Raw genomic sequence first — 21,525 nt, 5'->3', positions numbered from 1 at the left:
GGCGCAACATCGAGGGTCGAAGGGCCTGTTCTGTACTGTATTGTTCTATGTTCTATGAGTATGTGAAAAAGCGGTGGCACATACACTGGTGAAGTGGGGAACATTGACCTATACTCTGGGAATTCTCCCAGATGTTCAGACTCTGTTAATCTGGATGGCAACCCCAGATCAGAGTAGGCAAGGCCTCTACTGCCAGTCCTGGGAGAAGAGGACATATTGCCTCCAGAATTCACATAGAGGGGCATTGATTTCCCCTCTCATGTCCAGGACAAATCTCAGGAACCATGCAGGGCAGCTCTGTATAGAAAGGGCTTGCCTGGATGCACAATGCACTTTCCATGATGGAGCAGGCAGAAGGGATGCCAGTGAATTTGGGGATGCTGGCGAGTTGCCGGTTTCTGCTGTAAGACTGAGCTGGAATCAGACTTGAAGGACAACGGGGGGTGTGACAGATGATTAAAGTGACATGATTCCAGTAAGTTAGGGTGAGAGAATTTGTTAGGCTTCGTAGAGAGTACCAAGAAACTCCACTAACCCTGATATTAGCCATACAAGTCATGGGATTTAACCCTTTGTGTTTGTTGACCACAAACATGTCCGAAAAATATCATTCAATCTGAATGACAACTGACTATACTACAAATTTCATACAAGTAATTAAATAGTTTTCAATACTTTTTATTGTTGGTAATCTCACCATGATATTAACATAAAGCCAACATAAAGTAAATAACCACACATATTGGTCAATAAACACATTTCTAAGAACTGTTGTTGAAATTCAACTTTTGTGTCTTTTGCTCATCCAATGTCACACACAGGACCTTACCCCGTAACATTTTACACATGTAAGACAAATCAGTTTCCACGTTATTTGATACAAAACCATTATTTATTTTGGATTATTAGATGCAAATAATACTGATTATTTATGAAACAAAAATACTAAGTGGGGCAGCCATTAATCATTAAGATTTCAGAAAACTCTGCCAGACTCTGACAGAGGCTCCGATATCGATTATTTTGGCACTGCTCTTCTGTTGGCCACATTTCCAACCAGGTTGTGTCTCCAATCAGATAGCTGATCCTGAAACCAAAAAGGTACTGATTATGAGGAAGAAAACTCTCAGTTGCACATTGATAATGAACACTTCTGAAATGAACAATACCTTGCCATAACTGGTGACTACTATGACTTTAAGAGGTGTATTTTGTCGTGGACTTTTTTTTAAAGAAGAAAGGGGTACAGATGTGCAAAGCAGTCTGGTCCAAAGCCAACAGAGTAAACAGCTTGTGAGGCCTTGGGATGTTTTCTTTAAAGTTGAAACAATAGAATCAGCCTGAATGGGTGGGGTCAAGTTCCCACAGAACCAGTTTTTGTTTCGTTTTAGCTTTCAGTTGCTGGGATCGTGAAGTTGTATGTGGACGTTTTTATTCCTCTCTCTCTGTTCCAGCTGAAAGCTGGAGTTTCTTTTCCAATTGCTAGAATTGTGTGTGAGACAATCTATTTTAATGAATTTGGCTTTGCCAAAAGTGTGCTTACGGGATGTTATGATATTCAAACAGTTAACTAGTAGTAATTAATATACATACTATTTTGTTAAGTATTGAAATAGAGTTACAGTTAAGTCAATTCTTTTCTTTTATGATATTGTCTGTACTTTAATTATAATGTGTGAATGAAGTGTGATTTTTTTTTAAACCTGGTTGTTTGACCATTCAAACTGTAACATAAAATCTGACATTTACCTTTACAATAAGAAAAGGTTCTGTCTAGACTATCTTCTTAATATATTCTGATGGGGTTTACACTATTTACATTATTTACATGCAATGGTGAACTCAGAGTTGACCCTGTACAAACTGCTGAATGACATGGGCACAGGTGGATCAGTTTGGAAAACTTGATGAGCATAAAAACAAATGAGATTCTCCATTCCAAACAAACCAAATCTAATTTTGCACTTTAGGTTTTAGCAAACAGAAGAGAAAATTTCGACGAGAATCTCACTCCTGAGTGGTGAGGGGAATAATTGCAGACACTCGCACCTCTTTGCTATCTGACCTCACCTCATCTCTGCACAGGTCACCGTTTTTCTGGGTACAAAAGAGAAAGTAGTTAGCTTGACTTCCCAACTTAGAAGTCAGTGGTAAAGCTAACAGTGCTTCTCTAGGCCCTCCACTTAGCCAGTATTCCCAAAAGGCTTAATTACAGTGACTGACTGCACCCCTCCACTCATGAAATTTGGCATTAACAAAACACCAGCCTCACCACATTGGGGCTACACAGTGGCTCAGTAGTTAGCACTGCTGCATCACAGCACCAGGGCCCCAGGTTCGATTCCAGCCTCAGACAACTGTCTGTGTGGAGTTTGCACATTCTCCCTGTGTATGTGTGGGTTTCCTCCGGGTGCTCCGGTTTCCTCCCACAGTCCAAAGGTGTGCAGGTCAGGTGAATTGGCCATGCTAAATTACCCATAGTGTTAGGTACATTAGTCAGAGGGAAATGGGTCTGGGAGGGTTACTCTTCGGATGGTCGGTGTGGACTTGTTGGGCCGAAGGGCCTATTTCCACACTGTAGGGAATTTAATCTAATCTAATCATCATGGCAGCATATCCCAGAGTAAAGCATAATAGAGTTCAGAACTTTAGTACTGTCCTTGCAAACTCGGAGAAGAGTGTGGTCGGGAATGTTCAACTCTGAAGTTCAGATTGTCGATTCTTCTTTGTGTCAAGAATTTGAAAGGCGGTTTTGTGACAGTACAATGTCAGAATACTTTTAAACAGAGCTTATTCATTTTCCAATCAACCTGTACAGAGATATTATGACACACCTCTGAAACAAGTGGAACTTGATGCACAGACCTCCTGGCTCAAAGCTACGGACACTATATTGTAGCACAATAGCCCCAACAAGGCCGCAGAATCATCAAATCCCTGCAGGAGGGGAAGAAGCCATTCGGCCAATGCACCGACCCTCAGAACAGCATCCTATCAAGACCCAGCCGCTACCCCCTTCCAACACCCACACTATCCCTGTGACACCACATTTCCCATGGTTATTCCACCTAGACTACACATCCCTGGACTGTCGGCTATTTAGCATGGCCAATCCACCTAACCTGCACATCCTTGGACCATGGGAGATAACCACAGCACCCATAGGAAATCCATGCACACTCAGGGAGACATGCAAACTGTACACAGACGGTTTCCTGGACTTGAACCTGGGTCCCTGACACTGTGAGGCAGTAGTGTCAATCACTGAGCCACCATGCCACCCATGAAAAGAGAATTGATCAGACACTTGGCTAGGATCAGGCAACGATGAGGAAAAGAATCCTCAGGGCCTGAACCAGTAGAATTGAACCCATCACCTTTACGACTTGGCTACAACACTAGCCTACTGCAGCCAGTATTCCCAGACAGACTCTCACCCAAGTCTTATCAAGGCCTGAGTCTGATTAACATCTCTGATTGGATGATATTGGGTGTTTTCAGATGATTATGGATGTAGGCATGATTGCTGCTGTGACACATAATTTCATATAGACTATCAATTAAATGCTAAATGTGGGAGCATATAACAAATTATACACAAGAGCAAATTTGCTTCAGAATTTGCAGTTTACCTTTTACCATCACTCCACAAGTCTGATCCCTGCCCCATCAGTAGGTAATCATTTTCCAGGTCCACGACAAATGTTTCTTCACAGCTGGCATGAGTGATGAGTTCTCTGACTTGTCCTTCAATTACATCATCGCTTCCTAAAGACAGAATGCATGATCCAGATGGAAGATTAGTCTGACCACAGTTCAGCATTTCCCAACAGGTGGCTAGTGCCATGCATGATTATTAAGTGTCAATTAAACTACCATTTCAAGGTTCAGTCAACACAATCCCACTCCATCATAAGAGGGAGCTGACTGGTGGTGTAACCTCAGAGTCACTCCACCTCAGGTGAGGTTGAGAAGGTGTGAACTCTTGGTTTGGAAATTGAAATTGCAGTGTCATTGTCACTCTATTATAAAGTAGCCACTCAGCCAACTGAGATAACAAATCCTTTACTAAATGACACACTCGGCATTTGCCATTGAGGACATGTACCATCACAGACTGCTTACAGTGTAGAAGGAGGCCATTCAGTCTGTCATGTCTGTGTCAGCCCTTTGCCGAGAATAGAATCACAGAATTATGGACAGTGAAGAAGGAGACCATTCAGCCCATTGTGTTTTCACCAGCTCTCTAAACATTTTGACGTTGTGTCAACCTCCTGCTATTTGTCCTTAACCCTGCGTTTTATTTCAATTTAAATAATCACCTAATGCATGCTTAACCCTGGCTCCATCATGCTTCCAGACACTATTAGACCCTAGTTACTCTTTGTGTGGAAAAATATTTTCTCTCCTCCCATTTGCAAAACATTTTAAACTGGTGTGCTGTAGTTTTTAATCCTCTTCGGAGTGCAAACAGTTTCTCACAATCTCTGTTGTCCAAGCCCCTCATGATTTTGGAAACACCTATTAGTTGTCCTCTTAGCCTTCATCTCTCGAAGGAAAACAGTCCCAAAATTACCAATCTATCCTTAGAACTGCAGTTTCTCATCCCTGCAACTGTTTGAAACCACTCCTACACTCGCACTAATTAGATTAGATTAGATTAGATTACTTACAGTGTGGAAACAGGCCCTTCGGCCCAACAAGTCCACACCGCCCCGCCGATAATTCATATCCTTCTTAAAGTGCAGTGCTCAGAACTATCTGATATAATCACATCGCAACCTCCCTGCTCTTTACTCTGTGCCTCTATTAATAACGTCTGGAATACAGTCCGTTTTATTAATTGCACTCTTGTTCTGTCCTGCGGCTAGTAATCACTGTTAAACATATCTGTCCAGGTTTCTCTGCTCCTGCTCCTTGAGAATAGATCCCTTTCTTTTGTTCTGACTCTCTGTCTGCTTTGTACTAATGTATTATCAAATTCTTCTCCACATTGAACTTCATTTGCCACCTATGCACCTACTCCAGCAACTTGTCAATGTCCTTTCAAAGTTCTATACAGTGTCCCAGTTTGCAACTCTTCCAAGATAGCTTTGTGTCCCCTGCACAACAAAACCTAGATTATATATATTTATAAAAGATAATGCTCCCAATACTGACTCCTGGAGAACTCTGCTACAAACCTCTCTCCTGCTCAAAAATGGCCCATTAAAAGCCTCACTGTGTTTCCTATCCCCAGCTAATTTTGGTGTCCATGTTCTGTCCTTTTTATCCATGAACTGACATTGTGGGTATTCCTACAGCACAATACTGCAGTGGTTCAGGAAGGCAACTCTCCACCACCTCCTCAAGGGTAATTAGAGATGGACAATAAATGCTGACCCAGCCAGTGACACTCATATCCCTCGACTACTTGTTTCAAACCTAATAGCATTAAAATCTCCAGGAAAGCAGTGTAAGGATTTCCTGTCTTCTTAAAGAGTGACATTGACTACCACTGACTTAATGCAGATCAAGGATAGCTGGATTCATCAAGGGCAGCTAGTTTTAAAGTTGTTAACGTTTTGCCTATTAATGTAGAACAACCTCGGTTATCCGAACATCAATTATCCGAATTTCGGACTATCCGATCAAGATCTCAAAGTCCGGGAGAAACATTATCCACTACCCAAACAATCAGTTATCCGAACAAAATACTCCCCCCACCCGTCTCTTTTGGATAATCGAGGTTGTTCTGTACTGTGCCTTATACCTACCTATCATACCATGTCTGAGGAAGGAGCAGACCTCCGAAAGCTTGCAACTTCAAATAAATGTGCTGGATTATAACCTGATGTTGTTTTATTTTTGACTTTATCCACCCCAGTCCAACTCTGGCATCTCCACTTCATTGTATAGTGCAGTATTGTTGATAATACGTTCCCTGCATTATTACAACCACATACTCATGTGGAAAAGGATGGATTGGTAATTCCTTTGGATAGTGTACAATTTCCAGTGTTATGTGTACTCAAATCTATATTTATGACTTTTCTTATTTAATATTCAAAACAAAAAGCTATAGCCTTTCTCACAAGTCTACTAGGATACTGTTTTGAGGTGTCTTTTTGAAGTCCATGTACACCAACTCAACATCGCTACCATCATCAATTGCGACCTCTTCATAAAACTACAGCAGGACAGTTAGACATGATCTTCCTTTGATAAATCCCCAGTGGCTCTTAGAAATTTAAACATATTTTTACATCCCACTATTAATACGATCTGAATAATGGTTTCTAGAAGTTACCCTGTGACCAACATTAAACTGACCTGTCTGTATTTGATCTGGTTATCTTTACAATCTTTTTCGGACAAGGCTGTAAGGTTTGCAAATTCTAATGGCCTCTGGCCGCATCCCAGAGCCGCAGGGAAGTCACTGCCAACGTCTCTTGCAGTTCCCATTCTCACTTCTTTCAATATCCTCGGATGCATCTCATCCGGCCCCAGTGCCCAATCAACTTTGATTATTAACAACTTATCCAAAACTCCGCCTTCATTGATCTTAAATCCTTCTAGTGATTGAGTTGTCTCCTTGGTCATGGGCCCAGGCTGCATCTGCCTCTATTTAATAATTCTGTTCATGCCCTTTACCTCCTTGCGTAAATCTTCTGCTTTGCCACTAATCAGCCATACTTTTTTTTTTAACCATTTACATACCTATAGAAGGCCTTGGAATTTTCCTGGAAGGCAGTGGCTCGCCTTTTTCAAATCTAATTCCTCTTTGCTTCTCCTATTTGCTTCCCCACCTCGCTTCTGACCCTGCCAATAGTTAGCTTCATGCCCAATTTTATTTCCTACAACACAGCTTTCTCCTTTCAACTGGATTTTTAGCTTCTCCATCACCAACAGAGCTCTGAATTTGTTTGCCCTTCCTTTCTCTTTTGAGGGAATATCCATGTAATGGAGATTATGCATCTCCTCTTAGAAGGAAACCCATTATTCAGCCACAGATTTTCCTGCCAACTTTTCTTCCTATCTATCCAACTTGGTTCCATTCTTGCGCCATTGAAGTCCTCTCTCTGTCAGTCAATTACTCTGAGCCTGGATCGCTCATTAGCATCTGCCACCATGGTCCTCAAACTTATGAAGCGATGCATACTGTGCCCTAAGTGATCACTCATGGACAATTACTCTACTTGGCCCACCTCATTTCCAAGATTCCGATCTGGCAGTGTCTCCTTTCTTCTGGATTTACTCATACTGCCGTAGGAAAATCTCCCGAGCACAATCTCAGAATCAAGAGCTTAGCGCTGGAAAAGCACAGTAGGGCAGGCAGCATCTGAGGAGCAGGAAAACCGGCATTCCCAATGAAGGGCTGTTGCCCGAAACGTCGACTCTCCTGCCCCTCGGATGCTGCCTAACCTGCTGTGTTTTTCCAGCACCATGCCCTCGACTCTGATCTCCGGTCCTCACTTTTAGATAGATAGATCACTTACAGTGTGGAACCAGCCCTTCGGCCCAACAAGTCCACACCGACCCGCCGAAGAGCAAACTACCCAGACCCCATTCTCCTACATTTACCCTTTCACCTGACACTATGAGCAATTTAGTGTGGCTAATTCACCTAACCTGCACATCTTTGGGAGGAAACCCACGCAGACACGGGGAGAACGTGCAAACTCCACACAGTTGCCTGAGGCGGGAATTGAACCCAGGTCTCTGGCGCTGTGAGGCAGCAGTGCTAACCACTGTGCCACCATTGCCACAGTCTAGGAATGCCTTCCCTTCACTGTTCTTGACACTACCATTATTCCACCGGTAATTAATAAGAGCTGCTCCATTTTTCACAACTATCTGTAGGTTCCTTGAAGATTTGTGTCTCGACTTCGTTCCCACCAGTGAGTGGTCTACAGATTATACGAGACAATATAATTGCATCACCTTTGTTCATTAGCCAATTTGGTTCCAAAGAAACAAAGAAAGAAACAAAGAAAATTTACAGCCCAGGAACAGGCGCTTTGGCCCTCCAAGCCTGAGCCAATCCAAATGTACTGTCTAAACTTGCTGGTTGCTGAACCCTGTGGGACAGTTTTTTCCAGAGCTGTCATCATGTCCTAAACCAAAAACGCGATTTCCTCTCCATTCTCATGAACATGAAAATAACTCACCTTGTTTTATGACAGACTTAACTTCCATTTCATAATAGATGTAATTGTCTCTCTTTTCCTTCTTTTTAAATGTTATTTTGTATACTAAAAAGGATGAAACAGATTTAAAAAGAAAGATGTTAAAGGTTGTTTTTTTTATCATAGCCAAGCTGAGACATCAGAAATAACTGGAAAGCATGCTATTGATGGCTAGAATCATAGAATCCCTACAGTGGAGAAAGAGGCCTTTCAGCCCATTGAGTCAGCACTGACCCTCTGAAGATATCCCACCCAGACCCAGACACCTACCTTATTGCCACAGCTTTGGGTTTGCCAAGGCTAATCCACCTTTCCAAACAGCCCTGGACGCAATGGACAATTTAGCATGGCTAATCCATCTTGGACAATGGGAGGAAACCCATGTTGACAGTGGGAGAACACACAAACTCCACACAGACAGTCACCCAAGGCTAGAATCGAACCCAGCTTCCTGGTGCTGTGAGGCAGTAGTGCCAACCACTGAAGCAACATGCCTCTTTAGTTTAGAAATGTCCAAACAGTAGGGATGCTCCCACTGTTGGGAGTTACCGAACAAGAGTTTTGGGGTCATGAGCATGCAGCCTCAACTGCCCAGCTGGTAGCTAGACATCTTCAAAGCTTGTATTTGTGTTGGTGGACGTATGACCTCATCAATTGTTCCCCAATCTCTGACTCCGACAGCAAAAGAAACAACCGTAAAGAGGTAGGTTTGATTGAAGGTGCCCTGCTTAACAACTCAAGGCTCCCATTCCCCACCTCCTCCGACACATCAACACTTTAGCAGCCTATTTCACAGAAGTCTGAAACATTAAAATGTGGTCACAACAGAAGAGTGTTAGAGAAGCACTGGCTGACCTATTACAGGTAGTCCCCCGCTATCCGAAAATAGAGTGTTCCTATGAAACCTTTCGTAAGGCAATGGCACAAAGCAAAGAAGCACTAACTTAAAATGGGAAAAAAATTCACCTTTTCTCGTGAAGGTGGAAATCCTCCTCGGACTTCTTTCAGTTAGCGAGAAAAGGTACTAATGTAGGTCTTTCATAAAAATAAAGTGGCTTAAAGTGAACTTCTGAAAAGCAGGGGATACCTGTAATCGGGTATGTGTCCTCCAAATCCTGCCCGAAATCTGCAAGCTTCAATCTGGACAGTCAGGAACCAATTTCAATTGTTTTGGCTTCCTCAAGTAAGAAGCAGATTGCTCCAAATGCATTCTGGGAGAAGTTAGACTGAGACTTTGCCGAGCACAGAACGTGTGACACATCAGTTTGGAGAGATATGTTTCAATGCTGAACACATACAACAAACCTGGCACAAACAGCTTCTCTGTCATTAACTTTGCGAGTTTTCTTCCTATGTTACTCATTGCTGTGTCCAGGAGTTTGATCCTCAGGTATGGGAGGCTCCCAGACAATCAGGATAGTGATGGTGGCCGGAGGGTGGGGAGGGGGGGGGGAGGGGCAGTCATATCACAATATCATGAGCCTGGATCAGGGTAACAAAAGCTAACCAGCACTATGACTACCCTCCAATACAGTGGCCTCCAACATCATCCTGTGATGGACACTGATGAAGTGTCACTTTTTTCCTGTCAGGGAAAGCACATTTCTTGTGAAGCAAACAAAAAATGGCAATTTCAAATATTTAGCAACTGGGTAGATTTAATACTCTTTGGTTGAGTTTGGTACCTTGAGATGGTGAAAGGGAAGGAACTGGAACAAAACCTTTGCATTCTTAAGAGACTATTTGACAAGAATCAAGAGGGCTTTTTTTGATCATTCAGATTCTAAGCATAAACTTGTTTCTATTGATTTAACATCTCATTAAATTTGTATAAATAATACACATGAACCAATACCATGAACCATAACCATTACAGTCACAATGATCAACTGCATATTCAATGTTTGACTCCACAGAGCCTTCTTCAGAACAATTTTGATGAAGGGTCACTGGATTCAAAATGTTAACTGTTTTCTCTCTCGAGATGCTGCAGGACCTGCTGAGTTTCTCCAGTACTTTGTGTTTGTTTCAGATCTCCAGCATCTGTTGTTCTTTGGTTTTCAATTAAATATACATGGTTTATAACAAGCCATTTAGAGATTAGACACAAGCATTTTTAAGACAGTATGTTGAATGACGCGTTTACCATAATCTGTTCCATGATCACATGCTTTATCTTCACGAACATCTGGAGAGATACGTTGTTCAGGCAATTTAGCTGTTATACAACTGCCTGCAAAACAAAACCAGAATTTAACTGACATACAACTGCCTGAAAGAAAACAGAATTTAACTTACGTACAACAATCTACAAAAAAAAGAACTTAATTGATATACAACAGCCTACAAAAAAAAATAGAATTTAACTGATATACAGTTGTCTACAAAAAACACAGAATTTAACTGATATACAACTTTCTACAAAAAAAGAATTTAACTGATATACAATTGCCTGCAAGAAAAACAGAATTTAAATGATATATAACTATCTGCAAAAATAAAACAGAATTTAACTGATATACAACTGACTACAAAAATACACAGAATTTATCTGATATACAACAGCCTGAAAATAAAACAGAATTTAACTGATATACAACTGACTACAAAAATTCACAGAATTTAACTGATATACAACTGTCTACAAATAAAAGCGGAATTTAACTGATATACAACAGCCTACAAAAAAAACCCGGAATTTAACTGATATGCAACTGCCTGAAAAAAAGAATGTAACTGTTATTCAATGCTCTACAAAATAAACAGAAAGTAAAATTTGCATAATTTCTGTGTTCCAGTTCAGTTGTTTCAGATAATGCATTAAAATGAAAGTGCAAAGCTTTGAATAGTTAGCTGTCTTCACTCTTAAAGAGCTATCATTAACGGGCAGGTATTCATAACTGTTACATAAATAATTCTTAGGTTTGAAACAAAAGCCGAAATTGCTGGAGAAAGTCTGCAGGATACATGAAGACAGAAAGCACAGTTAATGTTTCATTTGGACTCCAAACATTAACTTTGTTTTTCTTTCACCATAGATGCTGCCAGACCTGCTGAGTTTCTGTAGCTATTTCTGTTTTTGTTTCAGATTTCTAACGCTGAGGGTTCTCTTTTTTTTATTTTATAGTAATACTTAGGTTTAGTTGATTACTGTTTTAATTTGTTAGGGCTGAGATGGGAAGAGTGCACTTCCTATTCTTATCCCATTAGTCCACAATGCGATAATAAATATTTTACTTGGTTCCTCATATGGTCAGTTGAATGCTTTCCCCATATCAAACTTAAAATAGAAAGATCCACTAATGAAGCTTCTTGAATACATTCAAAATTTATTTCAAGACTTATTCAATAACAAATATAAATCTATAACAAATGATATCATAAATGTATAGAAATATAAATCTATATTAATGAAAAAATAAATGCTTACTCGAAATAACTCAAAATAAGCACATTCAGGCATAGCACATAAAGAGAGTAAGAGTAAATAAAATGGATTTCACTCTGAAGAAATTCACCATGGAGAAGAAAATACTTTGGCCAATAAATCTTAGTTCTTGAAGTGAAAAAGGTTGAGATTGAGATGGTCAGACAGCTGTTGTTTTGACATTCTGCCATGTATAGACAGGCAGACAGCAAATACAGACAGCCATCTCTGGGATCTGGGCAGATGCAGTTTGCTCAAAAATCATAGTATTGAGATGTCTTCCACTTCCCCTTCAAGAGGACAAACCGTTAGTTCCCAATGACAGATCATTTTTCAGAAATTGAATTGGAAGAATTTACCTTCACCAGGCTGGTCACCAGTGAAAATCCAAACAAAGTTCTTTACTGAAAAACAGCTATAAAACTCAGTCATAAAAACAGCTAGATGTTCTCCCTGCAATGAGCTCAAGTAACCAAGATACACAATTATCTGGAATTATGTGGGGCTGAATCCCGTGTTCTTTTGGCTAAGTCCAAACTACGTTGAGTTTTTGGAGGAATTTTTGTTGTGAAGGATAGCAGGACTTCACACCTTATTGTTCAAAACTTGCTACGTTAATTATCTACCCACATCGCATGCTGTCTCTCGTGTCTGATTTCTACCCCATCTTATCACACACCATCCCCAGAATGATTCAGTACTCAGTGGATACCTCTTGTGCCTGCCCCATGTCTGAAAGGCAACTGAGCATATGGACAAATGTTAACAAATTGACGCTGCTCGTCCCTGGCAAAATCATAGAGTCAGGGAGAGGTACAACATGGAAATAGACTCTTAGATCCAACTCGTCCATGCCGATCAGATATCCTGAATAAATCTAGTCCCATTTGCCAGCACATGGCCCATATTCCTCTAAACCCTTCTTGTTCACAAACCCATCCAGATGCCTTTTAAATTTTACAATTGTACCCACCTCCACCACTTCCTATGGAAGTTCCTTCCTTACATGCACCACCCTGTGTATGAAAAAATCCCCCAATAGGTTGTTTTTAAGTTTTTCCCCTCTCACCATAAATCTATGCTCTCTAGTTTTGACTCCAATACCTGGGGAAAAGACCTTCACCATTCACCTTATCCATGCCCCTCATGATTTTATAAACCTCTATAAGGTCACCCCTCAGCCTCTGACACTCCAAGGAAAACAACCCCAGCCTATTCAGCCTCTCCCTATAGCTCAAACCAACATTCTTGTACATCTTTTCTGAACCCTTTCAAGTTTCACAACATCCTTCCAATAGTCATGGCACAACAGCCAAAAGACCATGCTACCCTTGGCTCATTGTACTGTGGCTGATGCTCCCTTGCACGCACATTGTCATTCTCTCACACAAATTGCTGTTTAATCACCAGTGCAGATACCTCACCTTCCTATGGCTACCTTTTGTGTAAAACAGCCCCTTGGTCACCACAATCCTGTATCCAATATCCATTGTAGATCCATATCGTATTATTGTCCAGTCAGAGAACATCACATACAGCTAATCAATCGTGTACTTTCAAATACAAACTTGAGCTTTTATTTCCAGACAGCTTATTAGAGATAGGAAGGGCTTATGCCCGAAACGTCCATTCTCCTGTTCCTTGGATGCTGCCTGACCTGCTGCGCTTTTCCAGCAACACATTTTCAGCTCTGATCTCCAGCATCTGCAGTCCTTACTTTCTCCTCGAAGCTTATTAGAGATACACTGGGGAGGTGATGGCCTAGTATATTTTCACTTGACTGTTAATCCAGAGACCCAGGCGATGCTACAGCTTCAAATCCCACCGGAACACACACTGGAGATTGAACTCAACAAAAATCTGGAATTAAGAATCTAATAAAGACATTGTTGAAGGTCAGGGAAAGCCCATCTTGTTCTTTGACTTTTTTGTTAGGGAAGGAAACTGCCTTCCTTACCTGGTCTGACCTGCGACCATATAGAGGTTGACAAAATTATGAGGGGCATGGATAGGATAAATAGACAAAGTCTTTTCCCTGGGGTGGGGGAATCCAGAACTACAGGGGAAGAGGGGAAAGATATAAAAGAACCCTAAGGGATGACATTTTCATGCAGATGGTGGTACGTGTATGGAATGAGCTGCCAGAGGAAATGGTGGAGGCTAGTACAATTGCAACTTTTAAAAGTCATTTGGATGGATATATGAATAGGAAGGGTTTGGAGGGATGTGGGCTGGGTGCTGGCATGTGGGACTAGATTGGGTTGGGATATCTGGTCGGCATGGACGGGTTGGACCGAAGGGTCTGTTTCCACGCTGTACATCTCTATGACTCTATGACTCTTAACTGTCCTCTGGGATGGACATTAAATCTGCCTCAGCCAGTGATATCTTCATCCCATGACTGAATTTTTAAAAGATGTCATAACCGTTGTGATGATTTGGCAGATATTTGATGCCAATGTCAATGGGCATGTGTGTGTGTGTGATTAGTGCCCATGGGATAATGCCCTGAGATGTTGTCCAGTGTCCATCATGGGGATGGCTCAGAGAAAACAGCAAGCTGAATTTGCCAGGTACACAATCTGGTTTTCCTTTTTGGGGTTTCCCCATCATTGAGTTTGTTTGGCAAGTTTGCTACGAAGGGAGTGTGAACAACGATGAGCCGCACTGTGGCATTAACAATGTGGTTCACAAGCGTTAATTCCAGTCAACTGGCATCTTGAGCCAGAATCTCGCCATGCTATTCTGACAAGCAGAAAAAACATGGTGCATGATGGTCTAGATGTCATGCCCGATTCTGCCATCCATCTCACCAAAGCCTACATTGCTCAAAGCCCTATTAGGTTCCATTCATAATTTTCAATTGTTTTCAAGAGTTTCACTTTCCCTTAAAAATCCATAATCCTTCAAACTAAGTGAACAGAAATTGTTAAATATAAAGACATCATAAGTTACAATATCCAATTTTTTTTTCATATCCAAATCATCTCAAAAAGATTGCAGCAATATTTTCTTCTGGGAAAGATTTATTATGCGGATCAAAGTACTTTACCATTCCTCTTATCCTTCAATTACAATTTGACTAAAATTGCAACAGGTCCATGGTAGAGCCATCTCCCAGGCCCTAGAGTCCTCCCTGGATCATCTGGTTAACAAAAAGACCTATGTAGGACTCCTATTGAGTGATATTTGCTCTGCTTTCAACACCATAATTCCAACCAAGCTCATCTCCTAACTCTGAGACTAAGGACTGTATTCCCCTCTCTGCAACTGTACCCTTGACTTCCAGACCCACAGACTACAATCAGTAAGGACAGGCAACAGGAACTCCTCCTTAAGACTGGTGCCCTGTATGCTTATGTACTCAACCCCTCCCTCCTTCCACACTCACAACCGTGTGGCCAAATTCTGCTCTAACTCTGTTTACGAGTTTGCTGACCACAGTAGTGGGTCAGATCTTAAACAATGATGAGACAGAGTACAGAAAAGAGACAGAGAGCTTAAGGGCATGTGCAAAGAGAACTATCTTTCCCTCAATATCAGCAAAATGGAGGAGCTGATCATCGACTTCAGGAAGTGGTGTAGAGGGCACGTCCCTGTCTGTATCAATGGAGCTGAGGTGAAGATGGTCAACAGCTTTCAAGTTCCCAGGGGGGACGATCACCGACAATCTCCAACAATCTGCCCTGGTACATCCATGCTGGCACCATGGTTAAGAAAGCACACCAATGCCTCTCCTTCCTCAGGAGGATAAGGAAATCTAGCATGTCCACAATGACTCTTACCAATTTTCACAGACGCAGCACAGAAAGTATCCTATCTGGATGCATCACAGCTTGGTGTGGCAACTGCTCTGCCCACCACAGCAAGAAACTACAGAGAGTTGTGAACACAGCCCCGTCCATCACACAAACCAGCCTCCCATCCATTGACTCCATCTACACTTACCACTGCCTTGGGAAAGCAGATGACATCATCAAAGACCCCTCCCACCCCAGTTATTGTCTCTTCCACCCTCTTCAGTTGGGCTGAAGATAAAATAGTTTGAAAACACGCACCAACAGATTCAAGAACAGCTTCCTCCCTGTTGCTATCAGACTTTTGAACAGACCTCTCATATATTAGAGTAGATCATCCTCTGCACCTTCTCTGTAGCTGTAACACACTATTCTGCATTCTGTTCTACTACCCTGATGTACATATGGAAGGTATGGTTTGTCTGGATAGCACGCAAAACTCTTCCCTGTATCACGGTACATGGCAATAATAAATTAAAATCCTTCTTCAAAATCTCCTTTTTGATGTAAAGTAGACTTTTGCAACCCTGCCTTCATTCTGGAAGAAGTTGTTCTTGATGCAATTAGAGCACAGGGACAGCAGCAAAGTGGGCCATTCAGCCCTTCAAGTTGAATTACTTCTTCACTTGGAAGGTCTTGATCTTCTTCCTCAGAAGACAGCACCTGTTCTCTCAGCCCTGCAGTATCGGTCACATCCCCTCCATATCTGCTCCACTTGTACAAACCACAACATGAAAGGATTGTGTAGCACACTCTGGATCATCTACTACATACAACCAAACTGACCCAAGCACTGGAGAGTCACCTTCATGAGCTATCATCTGCTTCACAATACCCAGGATGGAAGAATAGCTGCTTTTCCAAACTATTCCATTAAATGCATTTTAAAACATGTCAAAGAATGATATATGCAAAGAGAAAATGTGGCTTTTTATAGCTACAATCACCAGAGTTTGAACACTTAGAGATGACCTTACTGAAACATAGAATTCTTACGGGGCTTGACAATTTGGAACATTGCGTGCAATTCTGGTCCCCTTCCTAGCGGAAAGATGTTGTGAAACTTGAAAGGGTTCAGGAAAGATTCGCAGGGATGTTGCCAGGGTTTGAGCTCCCTGTAAGAGAAAGCCATGGACTCCAGTATGAATTCTGCCCATCAACTAATACTCCTGTGTTGGACATTGTTGTCACTCATGTATGTATGGCTATACTTCATATTCATAAAACAGGCTGGGGCTATTTTCCCTGGAGCGTCGGAGGCTGAGGGGTGACCTTATAGAGATTTTAAAAATCATGAGGGGCATGGATCGGATAAAGAGACAAAATCTTTTCCCTGCGGTAGAACAGTCCAGAACTAGAGGGGAAAGGTTTACTGTGAGAAGGGAAAGATATAAAAGGGTACTAAGGGGCAACGTTTTCTCACAGAGGGTGGTAGGTGTATGGAATGAGCTGCCAGAGGAAGTGGTGGAGGCTGGTATAAATGCAACATTTAAAAGGCACCTGGATGGGTAAATGAATAGGAAGGGGTTGGAGGGATATGGGCCAAGTGCTGGCAAATGGGACTAAATTGGGTTGGGATATCTGGTCAGCATGAACAAGTTGGACTGAAGGGTCTGTTTCCGTGCTGTACATCTCTATGACTCTAAGCTTGATGCTGAGGGGGTTTTTCTCTGCTGGCTGGAAAACATGACCTGAGAATGAAAGGCTGGTACTTTAGGACTTAAATAAGGAGACACTTCTACCCTGGTCATGCTCCTGTTTTATGAAGATGAAGTATAGCCATACATACATGAGTGACGAACATGTCTAACACAGTAGTGCCAGGTGATGGACAGAATATAGGCTGGGGTCAATGGCTTTCTATTACACAGTGACAATGCCCAAAGGAAGGAGCTATACTCACAGGCAGTGCAGGTTAAAGAAATTTAACAACAATGTGTCATTCCATCTCCATCACTGGAAGTGGAATCCAGCATAAGAACAGGATCTAAGTAGATTGGCTACAACCTATGTACACAATTACTAAAATGCTCTGCATTCTCTGGGGTATTAAAACTGATGTTAGTCAAGTTTGCACTAGAAACCAAGGCATCACAAATGGTATATCTACATCAATTGATGTTAACATGAAAGAAAATATCATCCAACAACAATTGCATTCCTGGGAATAATAGCACCACACAAAACTTTTAAAGTAGATTACATTCTGAACATAATTAAATGAAAAAATATACCCATATAAATCTAAAACTGAATCTTACCTTCCGCACATCTGCAAACATCACCTTGACAGATTTTGCTCAGCATGGCACTCCTTTCATTGACATTGTAGAATTTAGTGCAACTGTTCTCTGCATGAAGGTAATGAAATTGACATAAATATAGTGTAGCTGTATTAAGACAAGCAATATGAACTACTCACCCTCAACGTAAAGCACAAAAACTGACTTCCTAATAAAGCCTCTCTGAAAATCATGAATTATGATTATGAACTTTGATTATGAACCCAAAATTTACTGTGTGCAAGAATAATCATGTAAAGTTTCTTTGTCCTGAGATAGAAAACAATTATCAAATTTAGATAAATTCATTTCACAATTAATACTTAGAGATTCCTAACTTTAGCATACCTCCTTTTTTGAGAAGTGAACTGAATTTTATCACTTTGTCAAGTCAGCAAATATTTTAATCTCCACAGTTGAGTCTATTTCAAAAACCTTTCATTGTTTTTTTATATAGCTGTCCTGTGTTCATTGTCCTACCTTTCTTTTGACATACAGCTTTTCAAGCAACTTTACATTTTCTTTCTTTCTTATGTTAACTTGGTTTCCCTTGGGTGGAAATCAGTAATGTAGTCTTGCAAATACTTACCTGTGTCATAATATTCGTAAATCTTAACAGAAGCTGGTTGTATAAGTCCAACTTTGAAGAACTGATTTACATGAAATCCGAAACAAGTTTCTTCTAAGTGTGAAACCTGTTTGTGATTTGGAAGAGAAAATCAGAACACAATTGATCAATTAAATAAAGTCCCAAAAAGCTGCTCTCTCATTAAACTGGTAGCAGTTAAACACGAGGGTCAGGCAAGAAGCAAAGTTGAACACAGAAACATAGAGGATAGGAGCAGAAGGAGGCCATTTGGCCCTTTGAACCTGGTCTGCCATTCATCACCATCATTGGTTGATGTCCAACCCAACAGCCCAATTCTGCTTTCTCCCCATAACCTTTGATCCAATTCCCCCCAAGTGCTATATCTAGCTGCCTCTTGAACACATTCAATGTTTTGGCATCAACTCCTTCCTGTGGTAATGGATTCCACAGGCTCCCCACTCTTTGGGTGAAGAAATGTCTCCTCATCTCCGTCCTAAATGGTCCACCCCGAATCCTCAGAGTGTGACCCCTGGTTCCGGATGCACCTACCATCAGGAATATCTACCCTGTCTAGTCCTGTTAGAATTTTATATGTCTCTGTGAGATCTTCCCTCACATGTCTGCGCTCCAGTGAAAACAATCCTAAACTAGTCAATCCCTCCTCATACGTCAGTCCCACCATCCCCGGAATCAACTCAGTAAACTTTAGCTCCACTCCCTTGAGAGCAAGAGCATCCTTCCTCAGAAAAGAAGACCAAAACTTCACATAATATTCTAGGTGTGGCCTCACTAGGGTCCTGTACAACTGCAACAACACATCCCTGCTCCTGGACTCGAAATCTCTTGCAATGAAGGCCAACATACCATTTCCCTCTTTACCGTCTGCTGCACCTGAATACATACCTTCAGCAATAGGCGTACAAGGACACCCAGGTCCCACTGTACACTCCCCTCTCCCAATTTATACCCATTCAGGTATTAATCTGCCTTCTCATTTTTGTTTCCAAAGTGAATAACCTTACATTTATCCAAATTATACTGCATCTGCCATTGATTGGCCCACTCACCCAACCTATCCAGATCATGCTGAAGGACTTCTGCATCTTCATTACAGTTCACCCTCCCACCCAACTTGGTATCATCTGCAAACTTTAAGATGTTACACTTTGTTCCCTCATCCAAGTAATTAATATATATTGTTGAGAAAAAGTAGCCTACATGATAATCTCAGCCAGTGAGGGAATTGGACCTACATGTTGCATCTCAAATCAGACATCCAGCCAACAGAGCTAACCAACCCACAATCAATAAAATTTAGCTAAATGGATTAGTTCAAATATGTGAAATGAAGGAAATGGTGCAGCAATATTGGAAATGCAATTCATCTGAAGAGTGTTTCAGAAGTGTTAAAGATAGACAAAATGTTGACAAAACCTTATACTATGCATGCATGGTTGAAATGTTCAACACCATTAAAACTCAATTGTTAACGCAATCCAAATTAAATTCTAATTTGATCAGAATAGCTTCTAACTTCTGAAACCTAGTGACAAAAAAAAATTAAAATCCAACTCATTGGCATGGTAGGTGGTAAAGTTCGCAAATTTTTCATTTTGAGCTTCAGTTTAAATTTAGCAGATACTTAAGGTATGGGGCTGACGATGTTGTACAAGAGATGACATCAATAAGAGAGTGGTGTGGTTAGCTCAGCTGGTTGGATGGTTGGTTCAGAACACAGAGTGATGCCAACAGTGTAGATTATTTCCCACACTAGCTGAGGGCACCATGAAGGACTTACCTTCTCAATCTCTCCCTTTGCCTGAGGGATGGTGAGTATACAGTCAGAATTTGGTGAAATAAATATTCTTCCTCAGCAAGGTGTGCAAAGGAAGTAGAGCCAGAGCGTTTTTCTTGGGTTGCTGGAGCAAGCTGTTCATGGATCATTTGTCACAGACACTCAAAGTATCTTACTGACAAAAAGTGGAGTCTTCTATACCAAACAGGTTAATAGAAATGAACAATGCTTGCATATCATTGTTGTTAAAATGATGTTGCTCACCTCAATGCAAAATACATAGTCTGTTGGATGATGTCCCAAAGTTAGAGCACGGATCAGATTAGGGTCAATTTTTTAAGCTTTCCCAATCTGGGAGCAACTAAGCTGGTAAACAACTAAATGGGGCTGGGTGGGTTTCCTTACTGGGAGTACACCAGCTTAGAAAAATTCAAAATGACCAACACAGCTACAAGCATTTTGGAACCAAGTGCCAGTACCTTTCTTTTTTGTGGAAATGTAAGTAGTTTCTTACCGAATCCAAATAAATAATCAATGATCCTTGAGCTGATAACACCTTGTCTACTTCAAATCTTGATATGTAACTATCGACTCCATTTTGAAGCTAGAAATAAAGGTTAACAAATTATTGGATAGAAATATATTGCAACAATGTTAAGGATATAGAACTAGATTTGAATGTTCAAGGGATGACGTGGTTGTCAGATCACTAGCTCCATTTTTATATGTAATCAGGTAGACAGCTCCTGAGGAGGACATAGAAATTCTTAAGATCAATGATCTCCAAGAGAATATTCAAACTGAGTTCAGTCATAAATGAAAATATTGTCCCAGTCATGGCTGCCACCATCAGAATCATTCCTACCTCAACCAACAGCATTTATATCTTCTTCAACTTGTGTGCCCACTCAGGAAATTAAGGGACATGGAGATCACAAGAGGAGATCAAGTCAAGCTCAGCTGTGACCTTATTGAATGGCAGCACAACGTTGACATTTCAAATGGCTGACACCAGCCCCCACTTCTTAAGTTCGTCAAAGACAAATCAGTCATTTGTTGGGCTGGTTGCAAGAGATCCTGCTGTGAACGAGTTATGTAATAGCTTTCTATTGTTTGAAGCAATGCAGTTAAGTGAAACACTTTGAGATATTTCTCAAAGGTCATGAGGTTGCAAAACTAAGAATTAGGAGCTTGAATAGGATGAAAAGACCCTATGGCCTATTCTGTCAGACAACATGATCATGAACATCTATTTAAACTCTACCTTCCCTCACTGTCTTCTTACGTATAATTCCCTCAATGCCTAAATGTCACTCTTGAATCCCTCCCAAATAAATGGCCATCCACAGCTGTTTGGGAGGACATCTCCAAAAATTCACAACTCTCGAGTAAAGAAATTTCTCTCCAACTCAGGCATCTGAATGGCTAACCACTTACCTGAAGACAATGCTCTTCATTCAGGGAGAC

General features: G+C 41.1%; 1 protein-coding gene across 1 annotated transcript in view; it reads right to left on the bottom strand.

Moving 5' to 3' along the window:
* Positions 1-662: 662 nt before the first annotated feature.
* The window catches only part of LOC140468136 (complement C3-like), a 116,107-nt gene continuing 95,244 nt past the window's right edge, over positions 663-21,525 (bottom strand). Inside the window, exons 35-41 of the mRNA XM_072564332.1 lie at positions 20,573-20,662; positions 18,264-18,369; positions 17,654-17,743; positions 10,315-10,401; positions 8,151-8,234; positions 3,633-3,768; positions 663-1,087 (exon numbers count right to left, since the gene is read on the bottom strand). Of these exons, the coding sequence (XP_072420433.1) occupies positions 946-1,087; positions 3,633-3,768; positions 8,151-8,234; positions 10,315-10,401; positions 17,654-17,743; positions 18,264-18,369; positions 20,573-20,662 (735 nt within the window). The 3' untranslated portion in view covers positions 663-945. The remainder of the gene's footprint in view (positions 1,088-3,632; positions 3,769-8,150; positions 8,235-10,314; positions 10,402-17,653; positions 17,744-18,263; positions 18,370-20,572; positions 20,663-21,525) is intronic.

The sequence above is a fragment of the Chiloscyllium punctatum genome, chromosome 46 (assembly GCF_047496795.1).
Source record: "Chiloscyllium punctatum isolate Juve2018m chromosome 46, sChiPun1.3, whole genome shotgun sequence".
Lineage (NCBI taxonomy): Eukaryota > Metazoa > Chordata > Chondrichthyes > Orectolobiformes > Hemiscylliidae > Chiloscyllium > Chiloscyllium punctatum.
This window is presented reverse-complemented; position numbering and strand designations above follow the sequence as displayed.